Genomic DNA, 20,278 nt, shown 5'->3' on the forward strand with positions numbered 1-20,278 from the left:
GCTGAAGCAATGTAGGAATCATTGTTTTAAACATAGACATTTGTTAAAGGGATAGACTAAAACTGCCACTTTAAGAATGGGTAGAAATAGAGTAACAAGAGAGTAAGAATGGATGTGATACACTTAATTAAAGGATGCCATACTGCTGTGGAGGTTTGGAGTTCACCTGAAGGACTATCATAAACCTCCTGCCTTGTGCCCAACCTTTAGATCCTATTTGTTGCTAAGCAGCTGAGTCTATTTAGACAGGTGACGAGGTACTGCTGCATCAGGGACACTTAAGGGCAGTTTCCTGGTCTGACTCCGCTCGGCAGCAGGTTTTCCTCAGCACACTCAGACGCGTTTTCTTCCCCAGAACGACACCATCTATGAAAGCTTGAAGAGGTGCAGACAAGTCACAAGCAAAGAACACGTAGATAAAAGTGGGTGCTTGCTATTCACTTGGCAAAACTCACATTTGTTACGGAAAAGAAATAGCCAAAGAAACGCGTTCGATCATCAGGACAGAATTCTAGGCGAGTACAGTGGGACAAAAAAAATTCGCATTTGTCACCTTCGAGTTGTGAAGGTAAAGGAGCTGATCCGCACAAGCATTGGTGGTTCAGTGGTAGAATTCTCGCCTGCCACGCGGGAGGCCCGGGTTCGATTCCCGGCCAATGCAGTTGCTCTTTTCTTGCCGCCTTGTTAATTTTTTTTTTTTCCCCCCCGCTGTTGACATTTAAAACCAAACTAGCTCTTCGCTTTTAGTCATAACGCTCAAAGAGACACCAACTCTTTGTCGGTCCGGCTGCGCGGACCTTCTCCCCCGTCCCACCAGGCTGGAAGTGACGCAGCCGGATTTGCCTTCAAAAATTGCCGGCGGCGGCGGGAGGAGGCGGCGGGCAGGGCCGGGGCGGGGCCAGCGCCGCTGCGGGAGGAAGGGGGCGGAAGAACTGGAGGGGTCGTGGCTGCTGCCGCCGTGAGCTGCTGCCGCCGCCGCGGGTGCGAGCTCCGGAGAGGAGTAAGTGAGCGGGACGGGCCCGCGGGTCCGGCCGGGCCGCAGGGACAGGTGGGTCCGGGACGGGGGGGCCACAGCCGCGCCTCGTGTGGCGGGGCACCCCGAGAGTTCCTGGGCACGGGCGGGCTCCGGCTGCTCTGCCCCGCGGCCGGAGGGCCAGGGGCCACGGAGGTTGCTGACGCCACAGCCGTGAGCACGGAGCTCGTTGTGCCGGGGCTGTGGCTCACACGTGCTCGGCGCCGTCGGGGGCTGTCGCTGCCCGCAGGTGCGGCCGGCGCTCCCGGCCCCGCAGCCCGCCCGCCTGGGCTCCGGGGGCTGCTGGCACTGGCCTGGGCACGGAGCTCTGCTTCCTATGTCTCCCTTCACCCTCCACCTGCTGTGTTGTTTGGGAGTTTTTTGTTAATGTGCAGTAATCTGCGATGATGCAAGTTTTCTCTCCAGAGAGAGAGAAGCTCTCTGCGGAGCTGAAATCGCAGGCAACGATTTCAAATATCTGTTCACCCGCGGACCTCTCTAAACTGCCAGAGAAATTTGTTAATTTAACACTGATCGTCAAAAAGAATGCCAGCCCCCATGAAGTGGGGAGAAGCCTGTTTAGTAAAGCCTTCTGAAAGGTTTAGCCTGGAAAACATAAAATCACATGCCGCCCATGTATCTCTACCTGTTGATTGATTTTTGTAATGTTTTTTGTTTTCCGCAAACTGCCAGCCAGCCACGCTTATGTTTGTGGCTGCTGGTGGTTGTTCTTCTGCCAACCGTTACTGTTAAATACAGCAACTGGGTGAGAACCATTTTGTTTAGTATCCACTAAGTCTGGCAGCTCTCCTTCCCAAGGAATCAACACAGTCATTTGTTGATACCAAATGTTGCATGCCATGGATGTTATGACAAAGAGTATTAAAGGTGGAAGCGATCTCAGAGGTGATGCAGGCTATCGTGTCATCAGCAAAAACTGATTCCTGAAAGCTGTTACTTTGGGGTGTTTTTTTCTCATCTGGCTTGCCAAGAGAACTTTGCAAATATTACCAGGTTGCTTTGATGTCAGAGCCTGTATAGCAGGATGAAATAATGGAAACATATGCGCTCTGCCAAAATTCAGGCTCTGGCTTAGTGCACACATTAAGGTTGGAGCGAAGAACTCCTTGAAAGTATTTTCCATGTATGGTTCGTGCCTTCCAGTCAGCAGGTCCACCACAGTAATTGACACACTATCAGTCAATCTCTTCTTTTTTAAAGTTTGGGGGACTTCTTTGTGTTACGAGATTGATGCAATGTTCCTGGATTCTAACGTGTGACTGTGAGCAGAAATTACTTGCAATCATTTCCACTGATGATTTCTTGAAGTTATTATGGAAAACGTGAAGTGTCCCCAGGGTTTTCTTGATAATGGTTATAATGGTTCTTGATAATGGCTGGTATCTTTCAAATGAAATACAAAAATAAGTTCCAAAACCTCATTCTCACAAGCCGTAGGGATCTCGAGCTTTTTGTTACTTTCAACCTAACAAAGCTGAAGAGATCTTGAACTTTTATTAGGTTCAACCCTTGCTGGACTTGGCTGTTCTATACTCTGGAAATATTTTAGGTCCTTGGAGCAAATGATAAAATGTATTTTGTAACTAGAGGTGGGTTAATTTCAGGGAACCTTATATACCCACAGCTGGTGTGAAGAGCGATTATTCTTGTGAAGTCTGTGTGTTTGTACACAGTGAAGAATTAAACTTGCAAGACAAAGTGCTTAGGTTATTTTCCTTATATCCTGTTCACTGTAAACTTTATGGGCTCTTCTCTGTTTCAGTGGCTGTTGGAACATAGATAATTTCACTGGTCATGATTCATGGGAAGGTTGTGGCTGATAAGTGCTGCTTTGACATCCTGTTACGTGATAGCACCAAGTATTTGTAAACACGTGTGATACTGCTAAGTATTTGTAAATACTTTAAAGATTATTAAGTAGTGCAGGATTAGTTTTGTGAGAGTTTTAATCCCTTCAGTTCTGGTCTAACTCTGGATTCGTGTGTAGTCATGCCTCTCCCATGTCCTCCACCCTGCTGAGCTACCCCAGTGTATTGTCACCTTCTGCCACAAACTTCAGTCTGCTTTCAGACTAGTACTGTAACTCTTCTTTTTCCTCCTTAGAGCTGCTTCACCATCTTCGCTTACAAGTGCAGCAGACCCATGGACTCTCATTAGCGTATCAGATCTGACACTGCCTGAAGTTGTGGCAGCAGCAGTGGCATGTCCAGACATAAGCAGAGCCAGCAGCTTTTTCTGCCTCTCTTGTACTCAAGAGCCTTGTGTTTGGAAGCCACTTCAAGCTCTTTTGCTCTTATGAGTCAAGATGAAGCAACAAATTAAATTGGTTTTCTAGTTTAAACCAAATTATCTTGCATTTTCAATAGTACTAATGACACAGGTAGATTCCAATAGCACTATAAGCTTGGGTGAGCACCTTCTTTTTTCTTTTTTTTCTTCCCACAAGTTGCTAGTTTAGTGTGCTTACATTTCTGTTTCTGCTTTCTGTCCTTATGTTCTCTGCGCTTTCTAACCTGAAATTGTCCTTGACTCTTCCATTATGTGCAGTGCTATCCTTTTGGTCCCAAGCTTTCTGACTTAGCCTCTTTAGTTTTGTTGTTACTTTTTTCCTAATTCTAGTTACTTTCACATTTCCAGATGAAAACAATTCTTATATAAACTTTTTTATTCTTTTTCTGTATATATAAAGTTGCTGTTCTGCTTGGATTGCTCCTACAGCATTCAGTGAAAAAAGTTACCTATGACTTCCCTCTGTATTTAAAAGTCTAGTTTGGTTTTAGTAACTTGCTATTACTTGATTTTTAAAATGTCTATTAGCATCTTGCTCAACTTGTGATTTCAGCAGTGTTAGTCATCAGTTTGAGTTCTCAGCACAGGCAAACAGGTGTATCTGGTAGGATGAGCAGGAGTGGAAAAGCTCGCTCCTAAATACAGCAGAGAAAACTTTGACATCTGTGTGATATCCATACAGCAGTTGGCAAACATCCTCAGGCTCTTTCTCCTGAGGTTAAAACCAACAAAACTCCCAAGCCAAACTGGGTCTCCAAAGCCTAATTAGCTTGGGACGCGTTAATCTTTGTAGTTGGTGGTCACATTTACTGTATCAGCTTGTAGGCATCATGGCCAGCTGGGCGAGCGTGTGGCTGGGGTGAGATTACAGCGTGCAGGTTCTGTGATAGCAGGTTCCCTCTCAGCCCGCGGGTCCCCTGTGCAGGGATGGCTGGGGGCTCTCAGAGGCCCCTCTTCAGCTCTGCTGCTGTCAGTTTTGCTGCTCTGGACTGAAAATTTTGACAGCAGCTATTTGCTGTCATGGAAGCTGGGGAAGGAAGAGGAAGGAAGCAAATAAAGAAGAGGATGGTGGCTCAGGAATGCCTGAGCTATGTTTCTGTGTGTGAAACTACTTGGGAAGGGACAGGAAAAGGAGTGAAAGCTCTAAAATGTTTGATTTGTACTTAGCAGCCCCTCTTTACAGTGGAGAGCTCACATTTTAGCAATAGGTTGGCAGGTGTGTGCAAAGGGTGGTTTCTGAAACCTCTGATAAAATGTCCAATCTTGACCCTGACCTGGTCCTGAAATATATTCAGCCTAAGTCTGTTCATTGCGCATGTGAATTTAGTGCCTCTTACATTCTTTAAATAGTTGATCTGTATCAAGTATGCTTCATCCCAGGGCTTAGCTGGAGTTGCTTGTCTGCAGTTGCTTCTTCCTGGCACTGGGTACAGGTACCAAAATGAGAGCAGGATGACTCTCTTGCAGGCGTGTTTTTTTGCTGATTTTAATGTTTTCTGTGCCTGGTTAGGAAATTATGAGGAGAGTGGGGAAATGCTTATGTGTAAGAGACAAGAAAAGTGGAGACAGCACGAGTGTGTTGGAGAAGAAGGGGCTGGGGTATGTAAGAAACTGACAGTAATGTGGGACAACTGTTCCCACAGGAACAATGGCACTGTAAAGAATGAGTCTACTTCTGCTGCTTCTGCTTACACTGTACTTGTATAATTAATATTTCTGTACTATTCTAATCTAAAAGTGCAGATTCTGTTAGTGCTGTGAAGTGGAAGTAGTCACAGTCTATGATGTTTGCTCCAAAAAAACACAAACAAGCATCACCGACAGGGAAAAACAGCATGGTTTGAACAGTGTGTTAAATAGAATGGGTGGTTGCACACTAAATGTTTAATTGTGGCTTTTACTTACCTTTCAGTGATAACTTAAACAGCCTTGATGTTTTTCAGGGATTTCTTTGTAGGTGTAAGAAGGAAGGTGATAGGAAGCTGCAAGCTGGGCATGGAAGGTGGATATTTGTTCAGAGAAACATTAAATAAAAATGCAGAATTGTAAAATCAAGCTAATAGAAGAATAGTGTTTTTCACAAGGCAAAATCAAATTATTAAAACTCACATGCACAGAATGTTAAGGCAAAAAAAAATTAACAAAACATAATGCATTAGGAGGAAGGGCTTTTATTTACTGCTTGATTGGTGGTTTTTTTTAAACCACACAAGACCGGCCAGACACAGTAAAATACTAGTTTACCTTGCAGTAGAATAAAGAGATAAGGAGAGTATGCAACTGTGACTTGTAATAATATATTTAAATCTGTATATCTTACATGGGCTTTTTGACAGAATCTCCATGACAAGAAACAAAGCTGTGATGTGAAAAGCTTAATTTCTACTAATAGAACATCAATTAGCATTTTATATGTATGACATTCATTTTAGATCTTTTTTTGTAACCAGTGTTTTCTCAGCTTCTATGTTTTGATATACCAAATGAGGTAATAAGCATATGAAAATACTTGCAAAAAATTGTTTCAGTCCTCAGTTGGTTTTTACTTCTTTAATATTTCCTATTTTTTTTCAGCTTCATGTTGAACATGAGCCTTGTTATGATCATTGAGAATGTGAAGTTGGCCCGTGAATATGCCTTACTGGGAAATTACGACTCTGCCATGGTCTACTACCAGGGAGTTCTCGACCAAATGAATAAGTATCTGTACTCTGTGAGAGATACCTATCTGCAACAGAAGTGGCAGCAGGTAAATAGCACTTTTCTGGGACATTTTGAGGGAAAAGCATTGAAGTAGCAGGAATTGCCTATCTTACTGCAAACAAAAATGTAAAAATACTTACCCCATTCTTTCATATACTGGTGTTGTTATATATAGGCTTCTTTTTTGATATATAGACTTGTTTAAGTCATCTTAATGACTTCTTTGTCTGACAGTGGCAGAGCAGTCAGTGGAACATGGCTCTGTGCACTGTTTGCCCTGACAGCTATGCTGATGAGTACCCCTGCTATGCTCAAGATTTTAGCCTGGTCTCTTTAGGGTCTTATTTCCCTCAATGTTTTAGTGGGACTAAGGTCCTTAACAGCAAGTTGATAATTTCTCCTCAACAAAAACCCTTTTTTGTTTTTACTGATATTCTGCCTATTAGGTTGATACTTTTGATTGATATTCAGTCTGTTAGGTTCTGTCATACCTCTTTAGTCTGCAAAATTTGTCAAAAGTCTCCTAGATATTAAATCCAAAATCTCTTCGTTTGTTCTTTAAATGTGCTGAGGAAGACAGAAAAGCCTCCTTAATATCTAATGTGCATATTTCTTGTTTATTGAAGTAGAATTAGGTAGCTCATTAAACCCTGTGGAATCCATCCAGGCATTTCATGGGCTTGAACAGAGGACTGTTACAAACTTATTTCCAATGTGCTTCATCTACCTTTTTTTTTTTTTTAAATTAGGTTTGGCAGGAGATAAGTGTGGAAGCTAAGCATGTGAAAGATATAATGAAAACACTGGAGAGTTTTAAACTAGACAATACTCCATTGAAAGCCTCACAACAAGAATTACCAGCTCAGGATGCAGAAGTGTGGTCTTTGCCAGTACCTGCTGAACGTAGGTAAGAGGAAACCTGGAGACCTAAATTAATATTTATCAGGACAAAGTGTGCTTGGACTTCAGCCTGTTGTGGTGTAATTCTTGTTCTTGAGCTTAGGTGTGTAACACTCGCACCAGTAGCTTGACACCATTTGTGGTGAAGGAGGTGTCAGGTGGATGTTCTGAGGGTTTTATCTTACATAGTTCTGGCTAATGTCAAGGTTCTTCCCCCCTCACACTGTTCCCTGAGTTGTTTGGTTTTTGGTTTTGAGTTTTTATTTCACTTTTCTCTCTGTTGGTGTTAATTAGCTGATTCAGGATGCTAAAGAGATTGTTCTGTGTGTCTTTTTGTTTGGTTTTTTTGCCTTTTTTTGTGAGTAGCTATCTGACTTGGTTCACTAGAAGTTCTAACACATGCCAGTGGTAGCATGAAGGAGGAGACAAGAGTATGTGCAAAGCAGACACAGAATCTGTGCATTTTGACAGAAAGTGGTTGTTAGATTACTTTAGCTGTATTGTCAAATTATTGTTTGCTGGTTAATGTTTTTTAATCTCCATATTACTTCTACTGATGAAATATGCAAAGCAAGGCACTTGTTTTAACCCTGAGGTGAACCCTGAGCTTGTGGCACAAGGAAAATGGATTTTCAGTCACTATCTAAAAATGCCTGTCTTGTTTCTGACATACAGATTTTTATCTTGAGCCATGTGGCTTTTCAGTTTGTAGCCAGTTGATTTGGTTATGTGGTGCTCACCAGTGGCTTTACACTGAGGCTTTTGCATATGTTACAACTAACCAGAGCTTCGCCCGGGCCCAGGAAGCGTCAGTCGGCTCCGTGCAGTGACTGCAGAGGGCACAGCAACCGCGCGGGTGCAGCTGCCAGGGGCTCCCACCGCCCGTCCTCGCGCAACCCCAGCGATAAAGGGAAGGCGGTCCGCAGCCGGGAGAAAAAGGACCAGCAAAACAAAGGAAAAGAGGAAAAGGTAAGCTTGAAAATTAACTTTGTGGAGTTGAGAAGCTCAGTTGTGCTTTCTTACTACTGACTGTATTGTAAAATGCCTATAAAATGTTTCTTCTCTTCATGTCAGTGTGCTGATTTGAATCTCACCTTGTAAGGTGTCTTTTCTTTGTGCACGGTGCTGGTTATGGATTAATTAAAAACAAACAATCGCTCTGGGAAGTTGGGATCTAGTAAATGTATCTGAAGGTGGGTGCCAAGAGGGTATTTCCAGGCTCTTCTTGGTGGTGCCAAGCAACAGGACAAGAGGCAGCAGGCAGGAACTGGAAGCTCTACCTGAACATGAGAAAGCACTTTTTTACTGTGTAGGTAACCACACACTGGAACAAAGAGGTTGTCCAGAGGGGTTGTGGAGTCTCCCTCACTGGGGATACTAGGAACTGTCTAGACACAATCCTGTGCCATGTGCTCTGGGATGATGCTCTTTGAGGAGGGAGGTTGGACCAGATGACCCACTGCGGCTTCTTCCAGCCTGACCCATTCTGTGCTTCTGTGACATCTTTACTGCAGCTTGAAGGCAGTTGTTTAAAATTGTATCACTGAATTTCTGAAGTTGAGCCTGGTGGAGCTCATTCACATGGAATGTCTTTGTGGCATAATTGCTTTGAGTATAATTTAAACCAAGATTGATTTGCCTCTTCCAAAGCATATCAAGATTAACTTCATCTCTAAATGAGACTCTTGCCTTTTATTTCTTTTTTTTTCTTTTGAGATACATTGCTGGCTCTCTTAGTTGTAAATGAACAAAACACCAGTATTCTTGAATTGTGATCTGTTCTTGGCAGAGTGCTTTAATTTTGGTCACCATAAATTTAGCAGATGACCAAGGTAAGAGACCATACAGGAAACAGTAGATTCATTGCTTTCCAGGGTCTAAATAAATCAGATATCCATGCAGTAGTTTGTTACCTTCAGCAGCCTTAAGTTGTGGCAAGGTGCATGGCCTGTGGAGAAAATATAGTCTACAAGGGTGGAATTGTTTAGCTGCGTAAGCTACTACCTTTATTAGGAGCTAAATTAGATTGCTTCTGAGTGATAATCCTCTCCCCATCAAATATAACCACAGAGAGACAGGATAGGTCTCTTTTTCTCTTTTACAGTTGTTCTGTCATCACCAGTGCTTGCTGTTAAATGTATAAAACCAGGGTATGTCTAGTGAATTTTATTTCCTTTCAGTTGCATGGTCTCTGCTGTTTGAGCCCTTTCTACTATGTAGCTTCTTTGCTTTGACTCTGCTGCAGAGCTGCTTCTCTGCTGTTCATGTCCATGCTTCTGTATCAGTTAATTAGCTCTGGTTTTACCCCTCTGGCCTCACCATTGCTCATTCTACATGTGGAAATCATGCTTAATTTTTTTTTTTTTTTTGTGTCCCATATTTGTGGAACACACATACATATTTGTTACACTTTGAGAATTTGAGATACTCTCAGTGTGACAGTTTGGTCCAGTCTTACACATAATTTTCCCTTACTGTGTCTCAGATAGTTTCAGATTTCTGTGGGAGAAGAGGCAGAAATTGTTACACTGGGATAGGTGTATGGAGTTTTGATGAGGTACCAAAACAAAGAAACTGCATCAGTACAACCTGCTGGCTTTGGGGAGAAGGAAATGGACCCAGGGCAGTACAGAAATCTGGGTGAAACACACAGATCCATCCTGCAGTGTAGGTGTAGTACAGATGCTTCATAATTTTCATGCTGGTTTATGTTGCCACCTTCTAAAAATACGATGCTATTGTGGACTTACGGTAAAAATTCATTAGTAGTATGGCCTTTGTTATGTATTTACATTGTTATATCCTTTATATGTAGACCAAATCCACATCTGAGATTTCAGAGTCTGAACCAAAGAAATTTGATAGTACTGGATATGACAAAGATTTAGTAGAAGCTTTGGAAAGAGATATCATTTCTCAGAATCCCAACATCCGATGGTAAGTTTGAGTACTGCTGCTAATCTCTTGAGCTGTTTCTGTTTCCTCTCATGTGATTATGACAAGAATTAAGCATTTTAACAGATACTTGCATATAAAAAGGTACATACAGGTTTTCCTTATTGCCTTTAAACAGGCAACTAAACTTTTTACGTAGTTGAATACTTCTAGAACTCAAAAAACTTTTTTCCCCACATATATTCATATAATAGTTTGGGCTGGACAGACCTTTAAAGATCAGCTAAAGCAGTCCCCTGCCATTGCAGGGACATCTTTCTCTAAATCAGGTTGCCTAAAGTCTTGTCCAACTTGGCCATACAAAGCTTCTGAAAGAGAGTCCTAAGATCAATTTTTGTGATACACTGACAGAAATTAGAAACTTTTACACTGAAAAAGAGTATCTTTATTTGAAATCTGTTTTGCTACTCTGGGGCATATCAAGACAGAAAACTGATTAACAAATAAGTTATGTCAATATAGGAACCCTTTGAAATGTTGCTGGATGTAATGTGGCCACTAGTATAAAATATAACCCTGTGCCAGTACCTTTACATAAATGTCTTAAATATTAAACCTTATATAAAAGTTGCTTTGTGTTCCAAATGTTTCCAAGCTTAGGAGGATTAAATGAGCAAAATTCTTCTGGCAAATAAAGTAGGCTTTAAAAAAAATCCAACGGTCCCACAAAACACTTTTTGTGCATGCAACTGCCTTGTATTTCAGTTTAATATTTAAATGTATGTTTCAGTTTTTGTACTGAATCCTAAGTTACTACTTCAGATTTTAAACTAGTTCTTCATATAGATGTGTTTTGAAACCAAAATGTTACTTGGGCACATGCTGATAGGAGGAATGCCCTGGAAGTTATTTTCAAGGAAATAAGACCGGCCTATAAGGTATCTAAGAATTCATACTTTTGTAACTCTGAAAAATAATTCTAAAAATCATGTTTAATTCTGCTCCATCTTCAGCAAGTTGTTCTTTTAACAATGAAAGATGGTATTTTAAGTTTCAGGGACATCCAACCTCTCAGCAAAACAAGAAAGCATAATTGGTAGTTAGCCTAAGTTTAACCAACCTGCTTTCTTCTGCTTGTCTTTCTCTGAATACTGACAATGTTGCTCTAATGAAATAGTTCACAGTTGCTTTTGCTTTTGCATCCATCCAGAGTCTGCCAGGCAGATGCCAGTTGTAGCTGTTACAGGCTTTTGCCTTTAGAACATAAATAATTCAGGAAAATGAATTAGGTTTATGGGAGAACCAATGTGTAATAAGTTTAATTGTGTGGTTTTTTGAGCTGTGGAGTGATTCTTTTGCCTGCTGTCTGAATCTGTCAAACAACTTTCTATTTCTTGTCAGGGATGACATTGCTGATTTAGTAGAAGCCAAAAAGCTGCTTAAGGAAGCTGTAGTTTTACCAATGTGGATGCCAGAGTTCTTCAAGGGGATTAGAAGACCATGGAAGGTATGAAAAAATATGCTCCTGTGATCATAAGTAGGATTTTGAGATTGGATCTTGGCAGAAAAAGAAATTTCAAATGTTTCACAGTTTAAATAAATTCCTCTTGTGTTTGAGTTACAAAATTTATTGTAAGTAATAACAAAATAAAGATGTCAGTCAGATACCTGCACACTGTCTTCAGCTAGGTGTTTGCTAGTGAGCAATGACATTAATTACTTACCTCTGAATAACTTCTCAAGGGAAAACTTACATCCAGTAGTTTACTATTACACTAAACAAACTGTAAAATTCTCTGGTTTGATTCTTGTCCTAAACGTGGTTCTTTTTTATTTTAATAGGGTGTGCTGATGGTTGGTCCTCCTGGTACTGGAAAGACCCTCCTAGCAAAAGCTGTAGCCACTGAATGCAAGACAACTTTTTTCAATGTTTCTTCTTCCACACTTACCTCAAAATACAGAGGAGAATCTGAGAAACTTGTTCGTCTGCTGTTTGAAATGGTGATTTAAGTTTCTGAACATGAACAGGGAGATAATGAAGTAGATTCACCTTTGGAACAGTGAAACCTTACCAAGGTTTCAAACTTACAGCATATATAAACAGCTCCCCAAGCTGGGAATGCTTGGAGGCATTTCTGATTTGCCCATTTGCATTTCAAGATTATTCCTAAATGGATTTATAAAAGCTGAAAAATAAGTAGTCTTTTATTTTCAGGGTTAGCTTGCTACATTAGAAGTAGCTCACTATAAGCTGGTGAGTGCTGCAGAACAGACTTAATGGAAATTTAGGGATGGAATTAATTGCTTTCTGAGTGAGAACCTATTTAGGTTGTGTGCTTTGTTGTTTTTGTGGGTGGTTTTTTGTTTGTGGTTAAAAGAAGTGGCCTTCCAAACTGTAGTTGGCTTTGGAGCACATAATACTTGAAATAATACTCAGAAAATAGTTGTCTTTTTTTCCCATGTGTTACCAGGTGTGTGTGCAGTGTTTGCTAGGGTGCCCAGTACTGAAGGGGACAGCAGAGTTAAAATTACAATAGTCAGAAAAGGAAAGAAATAAAAGATATTTTACATTATAGTTTGTTAGGCAGGATACCAGCTCATTTAATGTGATTGTTCAAAAATGCAGGTAACACAATGAACAGCATCTCAACTGCTCTAATACAATAGCTTTTATTATCCTGGATCCTTGTCTTTAAATGCTCTTGTTTTCAAAAAGGTCAGGTATTTTGCAGTTGACCTGTCTCTTGGACAGGCTCCATGTCCTGATGTCCCAGCTTAACATTCATCCTGGCTTTAACTGAAATACTATTCAAGCAATCTGTGATGACTTTGACAGTTTAAAATATTACTCCTAATGTGGGAAACAGCCTATGGCTTATGAAATGTTTGTTTTGAGCTCTAGCAACTACAGAACTTTGCCAAAAGCCCTTCTCCTCAAAGGCTCTGAATGAATGCACAGCTGCTCTGTACCTGAGGGCTGGGGTCTGAGGGGGAATGGTGGGGATTGTTTGATACCTGGGGAAAATACATCATTACTCAGCTCTGAATATGCTGCTACTTCTTAAATGGGAGTGAACTGCTATTTCAGCTTGTGCTTTATCTTTGGCTTTCTCCAGGCTCGATTTTATGCCCCAACAACCATATTTATTGATGAGATTGACTCCATCTGTAGCCGCAGGGGAACTTCGGAGGAGCACGAAGCCAGCCGACGTGTGAAGGCAGAACTGCTAGTTCAGATGGATGGTAAATAACCTGATCACTGGGAACTACTGGACTGCAGGAAACTTGAGGGACAGGAAAAAAAAAAAAACAAAAAACAAAAAAAAAAAACAAAACAAAACTTCATTCTTCAGAAGCAGTTTTTCAAAAGCTGTACATGAAATTGGGGTTAAAAGGCACAAGTGACATTATTTAATGATCTTTTGGCCTCTGAGCTATGATCTTGTATTGGTGACTCAGAATAAGGAAGATTAAGTGGAAAATAGAAGATTTCAAAAGAGCAGCAGAAAAAACCCCAAAAAACCTGCTTCTCTCAGTCTTTGCCTGGCATTTCACTCACTTCTTGAAAATTAAGTAAAAACTGCTTCAACAGAACTGTTACCTATTTTTATTTAAACTTCAAAGGCAGCATTACATTTCACTTCTTTGGGATCTCTTTTTCTTCTAAAAAACATAAATAACAAATGAAGATCTTCTGTTTTATAGAAGAGAAGGTTGGGAGAGTTTTCATTTTAAAATACTGATTTCACTACAAATACGTGGCTAAAATTTCACAAAATAACGAAGTTCAAAAGTAGGTAACAATGCAGAGTTGCTACAGAGAGCCTCCATTTTATATTCTGGGTAGCAGAGAGAAGGAAAGGAACTACTGAGAAGTGCTAATCTATGGTCTGCTTTGTGATAGAATTCCATGAGTCAGAAGATTTGCATATTTATTTCTCCTTCTCTGATGTTCGTACCCTTTTATTTTTGTCTTTAAAGAGCAGCAGAGCTCTAATACTGTTCTCATATCAAGTATGTACATAATCTGATTTTATTAGTAAGAACTATTTCAATCCATTTACTTAAGCATTAATAAATTGTGTTTTATATGCAGACTCTCAGGCAGACTAGGTGCAGCTGCTGTCCCACAGCCCAATCCTGTTGTTCTAAGCAAAAGCAGTAGATCTAGAGAGTAGCAACTTTAATGAAATTACATTCTTCCCCTTGTAACAGATTCATAGTGTTTATAAACTGAGGTGTTCTCTTCTCTTTAAGAAGTTGTGATTTAGTCCACCAAATTTAAACATTCGCTTCAGCAGATTGCACAGTCCACCTGTACATATGAAACCTTTGGCTGGACTTGAGAAGTGAAGGCACCTTGTAGGGGAATCATGCTGCCTTGGTGTGGCTGTTGGTGAATACTGTGGGGGATGTTTGTTGGTTTTGGTGTGGTGATGGTGTTGGGCGTTGCTTTGTTTCCTCACCGGCTGCTACAAGATGTCAGTGTGAAAATTGAACCACTCTTGTGGCAGAAGTACAAACAAACAACTCTGCTGTAAAACCATTCTGGCCATGATAGGGAGGAACTTCCTGGTCTGAGCAGTGCCCTGTGCCCCTGCTGCTGTTCAAACCAGGCTTCCATTCATGCTTGCAGGCTCTCACAGAGATGGAAAAGCAAACTCTGTTGTGCTTGGTGATTCTGTTATGCTTGGGCCCATTAAAGTGCAGTAGAGTACAGTTCTGCTTTGGTACTGCAGAAGTGTTTTCTCTATACATGAAATTTCAATAAACATGTATATTTTACCTCCTCTTTTCTTCACTGCAGGTGTTGGGGGGGCTACTGAAAATGATGATCCTTCTAAGATGGTCATGGTACTTGCTGCTACTAATTTTCCTTGGGATATTGATGAAGCCCTAAGACGGAGACTAGAAAAGAGAATTTACATTCCTTTACCATCAGGTATGAAGAATTGGGGAGAGGAATGGTTAAAAATTCTAAAATCTAAACTTTATCAACATTCCTTTAGTTTTGATCACTTGATTTAAAAATCTAATTGATACATGTATGCAAATTCACTTATGGATTCAGGACCAGTTGAAATCTAAACATGAACATTTACCCTTGTAGCAAGTGCAGTGTCCTTTTTCTCATTCTTTCCTCTTATCCTCCTTCAATTTATTGTTTATCTTCAAAAAGGAAATTGTACAGACTCAATTTTCTTTTCTGTGATTAGCCAAAGGCAGAGAGGAACTCCTCAAAATAAATCTGCGAGAGCTGGAACTGGCTGATGATGTTGACCTTGCAAACATAGCTGAGAAGATGGAGGGTTATTCAGGTGCAGACATTACCAATGTATGCAGGTAAGCTGGCATTGCATCATTTGTGTTACTACTGCTGCAAACTTTGGGAAAACTGCTTGTAATGTGGCCAGTTCACAGGATTAAAGTTATTGGATAAAAATAGACTGTAACTTGTCTTTTATGTATGGCTAAAGGGTGAAATACTGCATTAATATGTACCTAAATTTCCATTTGGAGAGTAGTTGCAACCTAGTAATCTAGTAAGCTGTGATTTAGGTAAAATTCCACCTTCCTTCACGTAGACTAAATTCCATGCATGAGGATTATCCAGAGGATGGTTAATTTGTGGAGTTGCAGTCATTCTGCTTGGGCTATATGATTGCTGCAGAAATCCATGTGAGAGACAACAGTGATATAGGTTGGAATAACTAAAGTAAAACCATGGAGTTTTCTTCTTGCATTATATGGAAAAGGCGTACAATCTTGTGTGATGGTACAAGAGCTGTGTAGCCAGCACATTGGTTTTGTGATGAGACTGACTAAAGTTTTCTACTACCTCCTTCATTTCCCTGTCTCCTCAGTACTGTTGGCATACGGTTGTTTGTGGGCCAGTTCTCTAGCCTAGATTCCTGAAATAATTGACTAAAAATATCTTCTAATTCTTTCCAATTTTTCAAAGAAAATAGAAGGGAAGGGAAGGAGAGGACTGTTCTGTTAAGAGATGAGTGTCAGCTGTCCTGTTTACAGCAAAGACTTGCACTGGCACAGCTGTGGCAGTGGCAAGCTGTGAGACCTGCAGTAGGGGACAGAGAACTGAAGAGCACCTGTCTAAAGCTGCTTTCAGGCTTTGGAGGTAGCACTGAAGTGTGGCAGGGCAGGGCTTGAGCTCCCAGCTGCTCCAGCCCAACCTGTGTGTGCTTTGGGCAGGGTGAGAGAGCTGGAGTAAAAGCACCTCTGGCTGCTCCCTCCAACGCGGCTCCGTTTCTTGCCTAGATTGTAAACGCGGCTCTGCGGACAGTGTCAGTGCAGCTGAGAGGAATGTGCTGTGCCACAGGGATGAAAGCAAAGCTTGTACACAAAGCTGCCACCAAGGCTCTGTCAGCAGGGCCACTGCAGGCTGAGCTAAAAGTTTGGAGCCTCAGTGGAGTTTCCTGAACAAACCTTGCACACTGTCTGGGAAAAGAATGGTATGTTAGTTGTTCTGAATCAGTGTTGTGGAGATTTGTTTAATTTTGTAGGTTTGTGAGATGAATTTCTGGTGTTCTTTTGATCTGTGGTTCTGCTTTGAAAGGAGTTTGTGCTAATAGGTTCATGTTATATGAAAGAGAATTTATTTGGTCTGCTGCTTTGTGCATTTTAGCTGCAGTTTGTCTCCTCCAGTCTGTTCAGTGTTTGTTGTTTGTAATTAATTTTATACTGAATATCAATACGATTATTTTAGAAATTAAAATACTTGTAATGTTTTTCAGTGAAATTTATGTGTGTATGTATTTGTGCATAATTAATTTTGATTTTTTTTTAACCAAAGCCCCTTTGTACAAATACTATTTCAAAAAAAAGGCAAACAGACAAAAAAACCACAGGAAACATCTGAATCTTCTGTTTGTGGCCATCTCTGAAGTGATGACTGAGGTGGCAGCAAGCAGAAATCCAGATGAACTGAGATTTGGATGTACATAGTTTGAAATCACTAAGAAAGTACTCATATTACTGTGTATTTACACTTTGTTCATGGTGTCAGGAGCAATAGCTCTTGGATAGGATTGTTTCATTTCCATTGAGACAAAAATATGTGGATGATTTAAAAGTGCTTTATTGCGGTTCAGGCTCTCAGGATAGAAGCAGGGTAAAGTTGAAACTTGTATACTCTGTCAGTCCTTGCTAGTGGCACAAGCCAAGAGCTCTGGTTTACTGAAATTACCCTCCTATCTTAAAGAATTGGAGGTGAAGTCCAAAGTTTGCTGAGCCAGAGTGAAAACCAGTCAGAGGTAACACTACAGTTGGTAGCAGTCAGCATATAATCAGGGGGAAATGAAGGTGAACCTTCATTTTAAAATCCAGGAAATACAAAATGCACCCAAATTGCAGATTAGTTGTGAGTATGAACTAACTTTGGACGGTTGTTTTGGGTGGACTGTCAGTGTTGAAAGGCCTTTAGAACAGAACTGGTCCCTGCTGTGTCTGGCAGTGGGTGGCTGCCTGTTTTTTGAATAGGGTTTTGATGCTTCTTCAGGCACTAAGAGTGCATTTGAGAAAGCACCAGGAGTTCAGTTTGGAATGACTGTCCATAAAATGACTTCACAAAAGGAAGTGGTGGCAGCTGCACTTCTGTTCTATCAGTGTGTTAAGGTGTATGATGGGATTGTTGCTGGTTGGCTGGATTGTTTTTGCAGGACTTTCTGGGTTTTTTAACTGCTGTCTGCAAGCAAATTAGATGCATGGAGTGTCCCCTCAACCCATTGTGTAACAATAGCTTATGGTTTACAAATGATGGTGTAACAGTGAAGGGTGGTGATACTTGGTTGAGATGGAGTTCAACGAGACAATCTTTTGGTTGTTCTGAAATTTTAGTTCCTGTATTAAGAGATTTTAATTTATTACTTAACACTGAGATGAGCTCAGAGCATGGTGCTAATAATATCAAGGTTGTGGATTCGATACCTGTACAGGCCATTCATTTAAGAGCTAGACTTGATGATCATTGTGGGTCCCTTCCAGCTTGAATATTCTGTGATTCTGTGAGTTCTTTAGTAAATTCCTGAAGTCTGACAGTTATGGTTTCCTTTAGCGGGAGGGGGGGATGGTACTGAAACAGAGCATACTCAAACCATTTTTCTAAGTCCTTCTGGAAGACAAGGTTTAAGATTTTCTCTCTTTGGATTCTCACCTTCTTACATGACACAACATACCATTGTGATATCACCCAGATTACAGTTCCATCTTTTATACTGTTAGATTAGCAGCGTTTTCTTGTTATTATTAGATCTGTAACAATGAATTGGCAGGAACTTCAGCCTTCCAGTGTTACCTAATTATCACTTCACTAGCTATCACCTGCTGCCACTAGAGTTACTGCTGGAAATCTAAATTTAGTCAAACCTAACACTAAAGAAAATGACACACTTGTAAAAGTGCTTAGTGCTCATTAGGGCCTGAAGTTTGAGGAGCTACAGACAGAACAGATTTTGTTATTTAACATTTAGCTTTTGAGTGTAGAGGTTGGAGGTAGATACTGTTGACTTCCCCATCTTTGAAGTGGGATTCCTGTTCAAACCAGGAAGCATTCAAAACACTCCAGCTACTCCTTCTATATCTAGGAGGAGTGGAATTGTTATTGCCTTGTTCCTATTTAGAAATACTGTAAACAGCAGCTGCATCATAGGCATGCAGTGACATCAGCTTGTCTTTACCTCAGTCAGTTTGTCTTTACCTCTTTTGCCTAGCCTATGAATAGTAGCTCTTCAGATATCCAGTGAGGATAATGCCATGTTTGAAAAATATGGATAACATGGTATTGTAGCTTGTACAAGCACTTGGAGATATTCCCATAAAAGTTTACAGTTCTTGATTGAATCTTTTTGAATGCAGCAGCTTAACTGGAATGCTGTGTTGAGCCTTTCAAACAACTGAACTCACCATCCTGCATTGAGTAATGATTTTATTTTCTCACCCTCCTGACCAGAGATGCATCATTGATGGCTATGAGGAGGCGTATTGAAGGCTTGACACCAGAAGAAATCAGAAATCTTCCTCGAGATGAAATGCACATGCCAACAACTATGGAAGACTTTGAAATAGCTTTGAAGAAAGTTTCTAAATCTGTTTCTGCTGCGGACATTGAGAAATACGAGAAATGGATAGTTGAGTTTGGATCATGTTGAGTTGTGTTCTCTGGAAGAAACCACCTTATGTCTTAAAACAGCTTTAGAAGTAATCGGTGATCTGTCAGTGCACTGCGTGCTCTTTTTAACTTTTGTAATTTAAGAGCAACAGATTCTAAATAAATTTTTTTTCTAAAATGCATGTTCTGCCTAGCTCTCTCTGAACTAGCTCAGAAGTCACCCATTTTTCTCAAATGCTGATGGTATCTGATTTTCAAGATATTTTAAAATTACTTTAATACTCAGACTCCTTTCATCAGTATTTACTCTTGGAAAATTGCTTTTGTGTCAATAAAACCCCCCAGGCTAGCACTTTTAAGTGAGTCAGGGATGCTGGGAACTTGAAAATGGGACAAACAAGATGCCGTTACACAGATTTAAATCTTGGAGAACTCTACCTTTAAACTGTTGTTAAAGAACCTGTGCAAATGCTGAGATGTGGAACGGCAATGGTCATGCTGGAACAGTCAATGAAGTTAGTGAAATTTGAGCAAGGGGTTAAGATCATCATGGGTTTACAGTAGCTGTTAAATAATATTAAAATACATCCAGCTCGTGTAAACTAATTCTGTGCAGCCAGCAGTGATGCTGTCACATGTGTAGTTTCCTTGTTAGTCTGAGAAATCAAAAGCTTTCTGGCATTAGTTCTGCAATAGGTGTTTCTCCCTTGACTGTCTGGTACTGCAAGCAGCAAAACGTTAGACTGGTGAGTTGGGTCCTGGTTTACACGGTTATTCTGGTAAGGCAGCACGTGTTGTGTTTGTGCTCAGTTTATAACCCTGACTTTACAATTGACATAAAATCTAAATTCTCATTTGTCATTACTTAACTGCTTCTCCATGCCACTTATTGTCTGATTCTGCAGTAACCATCCAGGTAATAACTTTAGATTGTGCTGAACAATGGTAATTGTAACTAAACCGCCTTTAATTTCTATCCATCTTCTGCTGTTTGGGAAACATTTCTTCCTGCTAGCTCCTCCCAGTGCAGCCAGCTGTAGCTCTGCTTATGGGTAAACTTCATTATTTTTCATTAATCAAATAGGTCTGGACTTGTACCAGCTGGTAGATCCGTGCTGTATAAAGCTGGCTGTGGAATTCCTGTTCATAATGGTAATGCAGAGTTGCAGTCTGAGTAGGAGGCAAGTGCATCTCAGAGACACAGCTGTGTAAATGCCATTATTGTGAGCATCTTGTTCATGTGCCTGACATTCATGGCTATGTTGTGAGTGACAGCTGGACATGCTGAAAAGGGACTTCCAACAGTGAGAGGCTCAATTAAAACACTGAGATCT

The 20,278-nt window shown here is 40.7% G+C and overlaps 1 protein-coding gene and 1 non-coding gene across 6 annotated transcripts; both read left to right on the top strand.

Moving 5' to 3' along the window:
* Window positions 1-321: 321 nt before the first annotated feature.
* KATNA1 (katanin catalytic subunit A1) lies at window positions 322-19,126 on the top strand. 5 transcript variants are annotated; one of them, XM_059469608.1, is made up of 11 exons: window positions 322-568; window positions 5,897-6,071; window positions 6,775-6,932; window positions 7,711-7,894; window positions 9,741-9,862; window positions 11,222-11,327; window positions 11,663-11,821; window positions 12,937-13,063; window positions 14,628-14,762; window positions 15,037-15,163; window positions 18,786-19,126. In XM_059469608.1, exons 2-11 carry the CDS (start codon window positions 5,901-5,903, stop codon window positions 18,982-18,984), a joined length of 1,488 nt encoding a protein of 495 aa, XP_059325591.1. In that variant the 5' UTR covers window positions 322-568; window positions 5,897-5,900; the 3' UTR covers window positions 18,985-19,126. The 5 variants fall into 5 exon arrangements, with proteins under 5 accessions (XP_059325591.1, XP_059325592.1, XP_059325589.1 ...); XM_059469609.1 differs by having other exon boundaries at window positions 324-422; XM_059469606.1 differs by lacking the exon at window positions 322-568 and adding an exon at window positions 910-1,048.
* On the top strand, window positions 591-661 carry TRNAG-GCC (transfer RNA glycine (anticodon GCC)). Its single transcript has one exon. It is a non-coding gene; the product is annotated as a tRNA-Gly (tRNA).
* Window positions 19,127-20,278: the final 1,152 nt, after the last annotated feature.

Source organism: Ammospiza nelsoni, chromosome 3 (genome assembly GCF_027579445.1).
Source record: "Ammospiza nelsoni isolate bAmmNel1 chromosome 3, bAmmNel1.pri, whole genome shotgun sequence".
Lineage (NCBI taxonomy): Eukaryota > Metazoa > Chordata > Aves > Passeriformes > Passerellidae > Ammospiza > Ammospiza nelsoni.

Bases quoted from the DNA above. Each gene is read 5' to 3' on its own strand.
- KATNA1 (XM_059469608.1), top strand. From the start codon at position 5,901: ATGTTGAACATGAGCCTTGTTATGATCATTGAGAATGTGAAGTTGGCC. The intron at 11,328-11,662 runs GTATGAAAAAAT...TTATTTTAATAG, and splicing joins GGATTAGAAGACCATGGAAG to GGTGTGCTGATGGTTGGTCC. The intron at 15,164-18,785 runs GTAAGCTGGCAT...CCTCCTGACCAG, and splicing joins GACATTACCAATGTATGCAG to AGATGCATCATTGATGGCTA.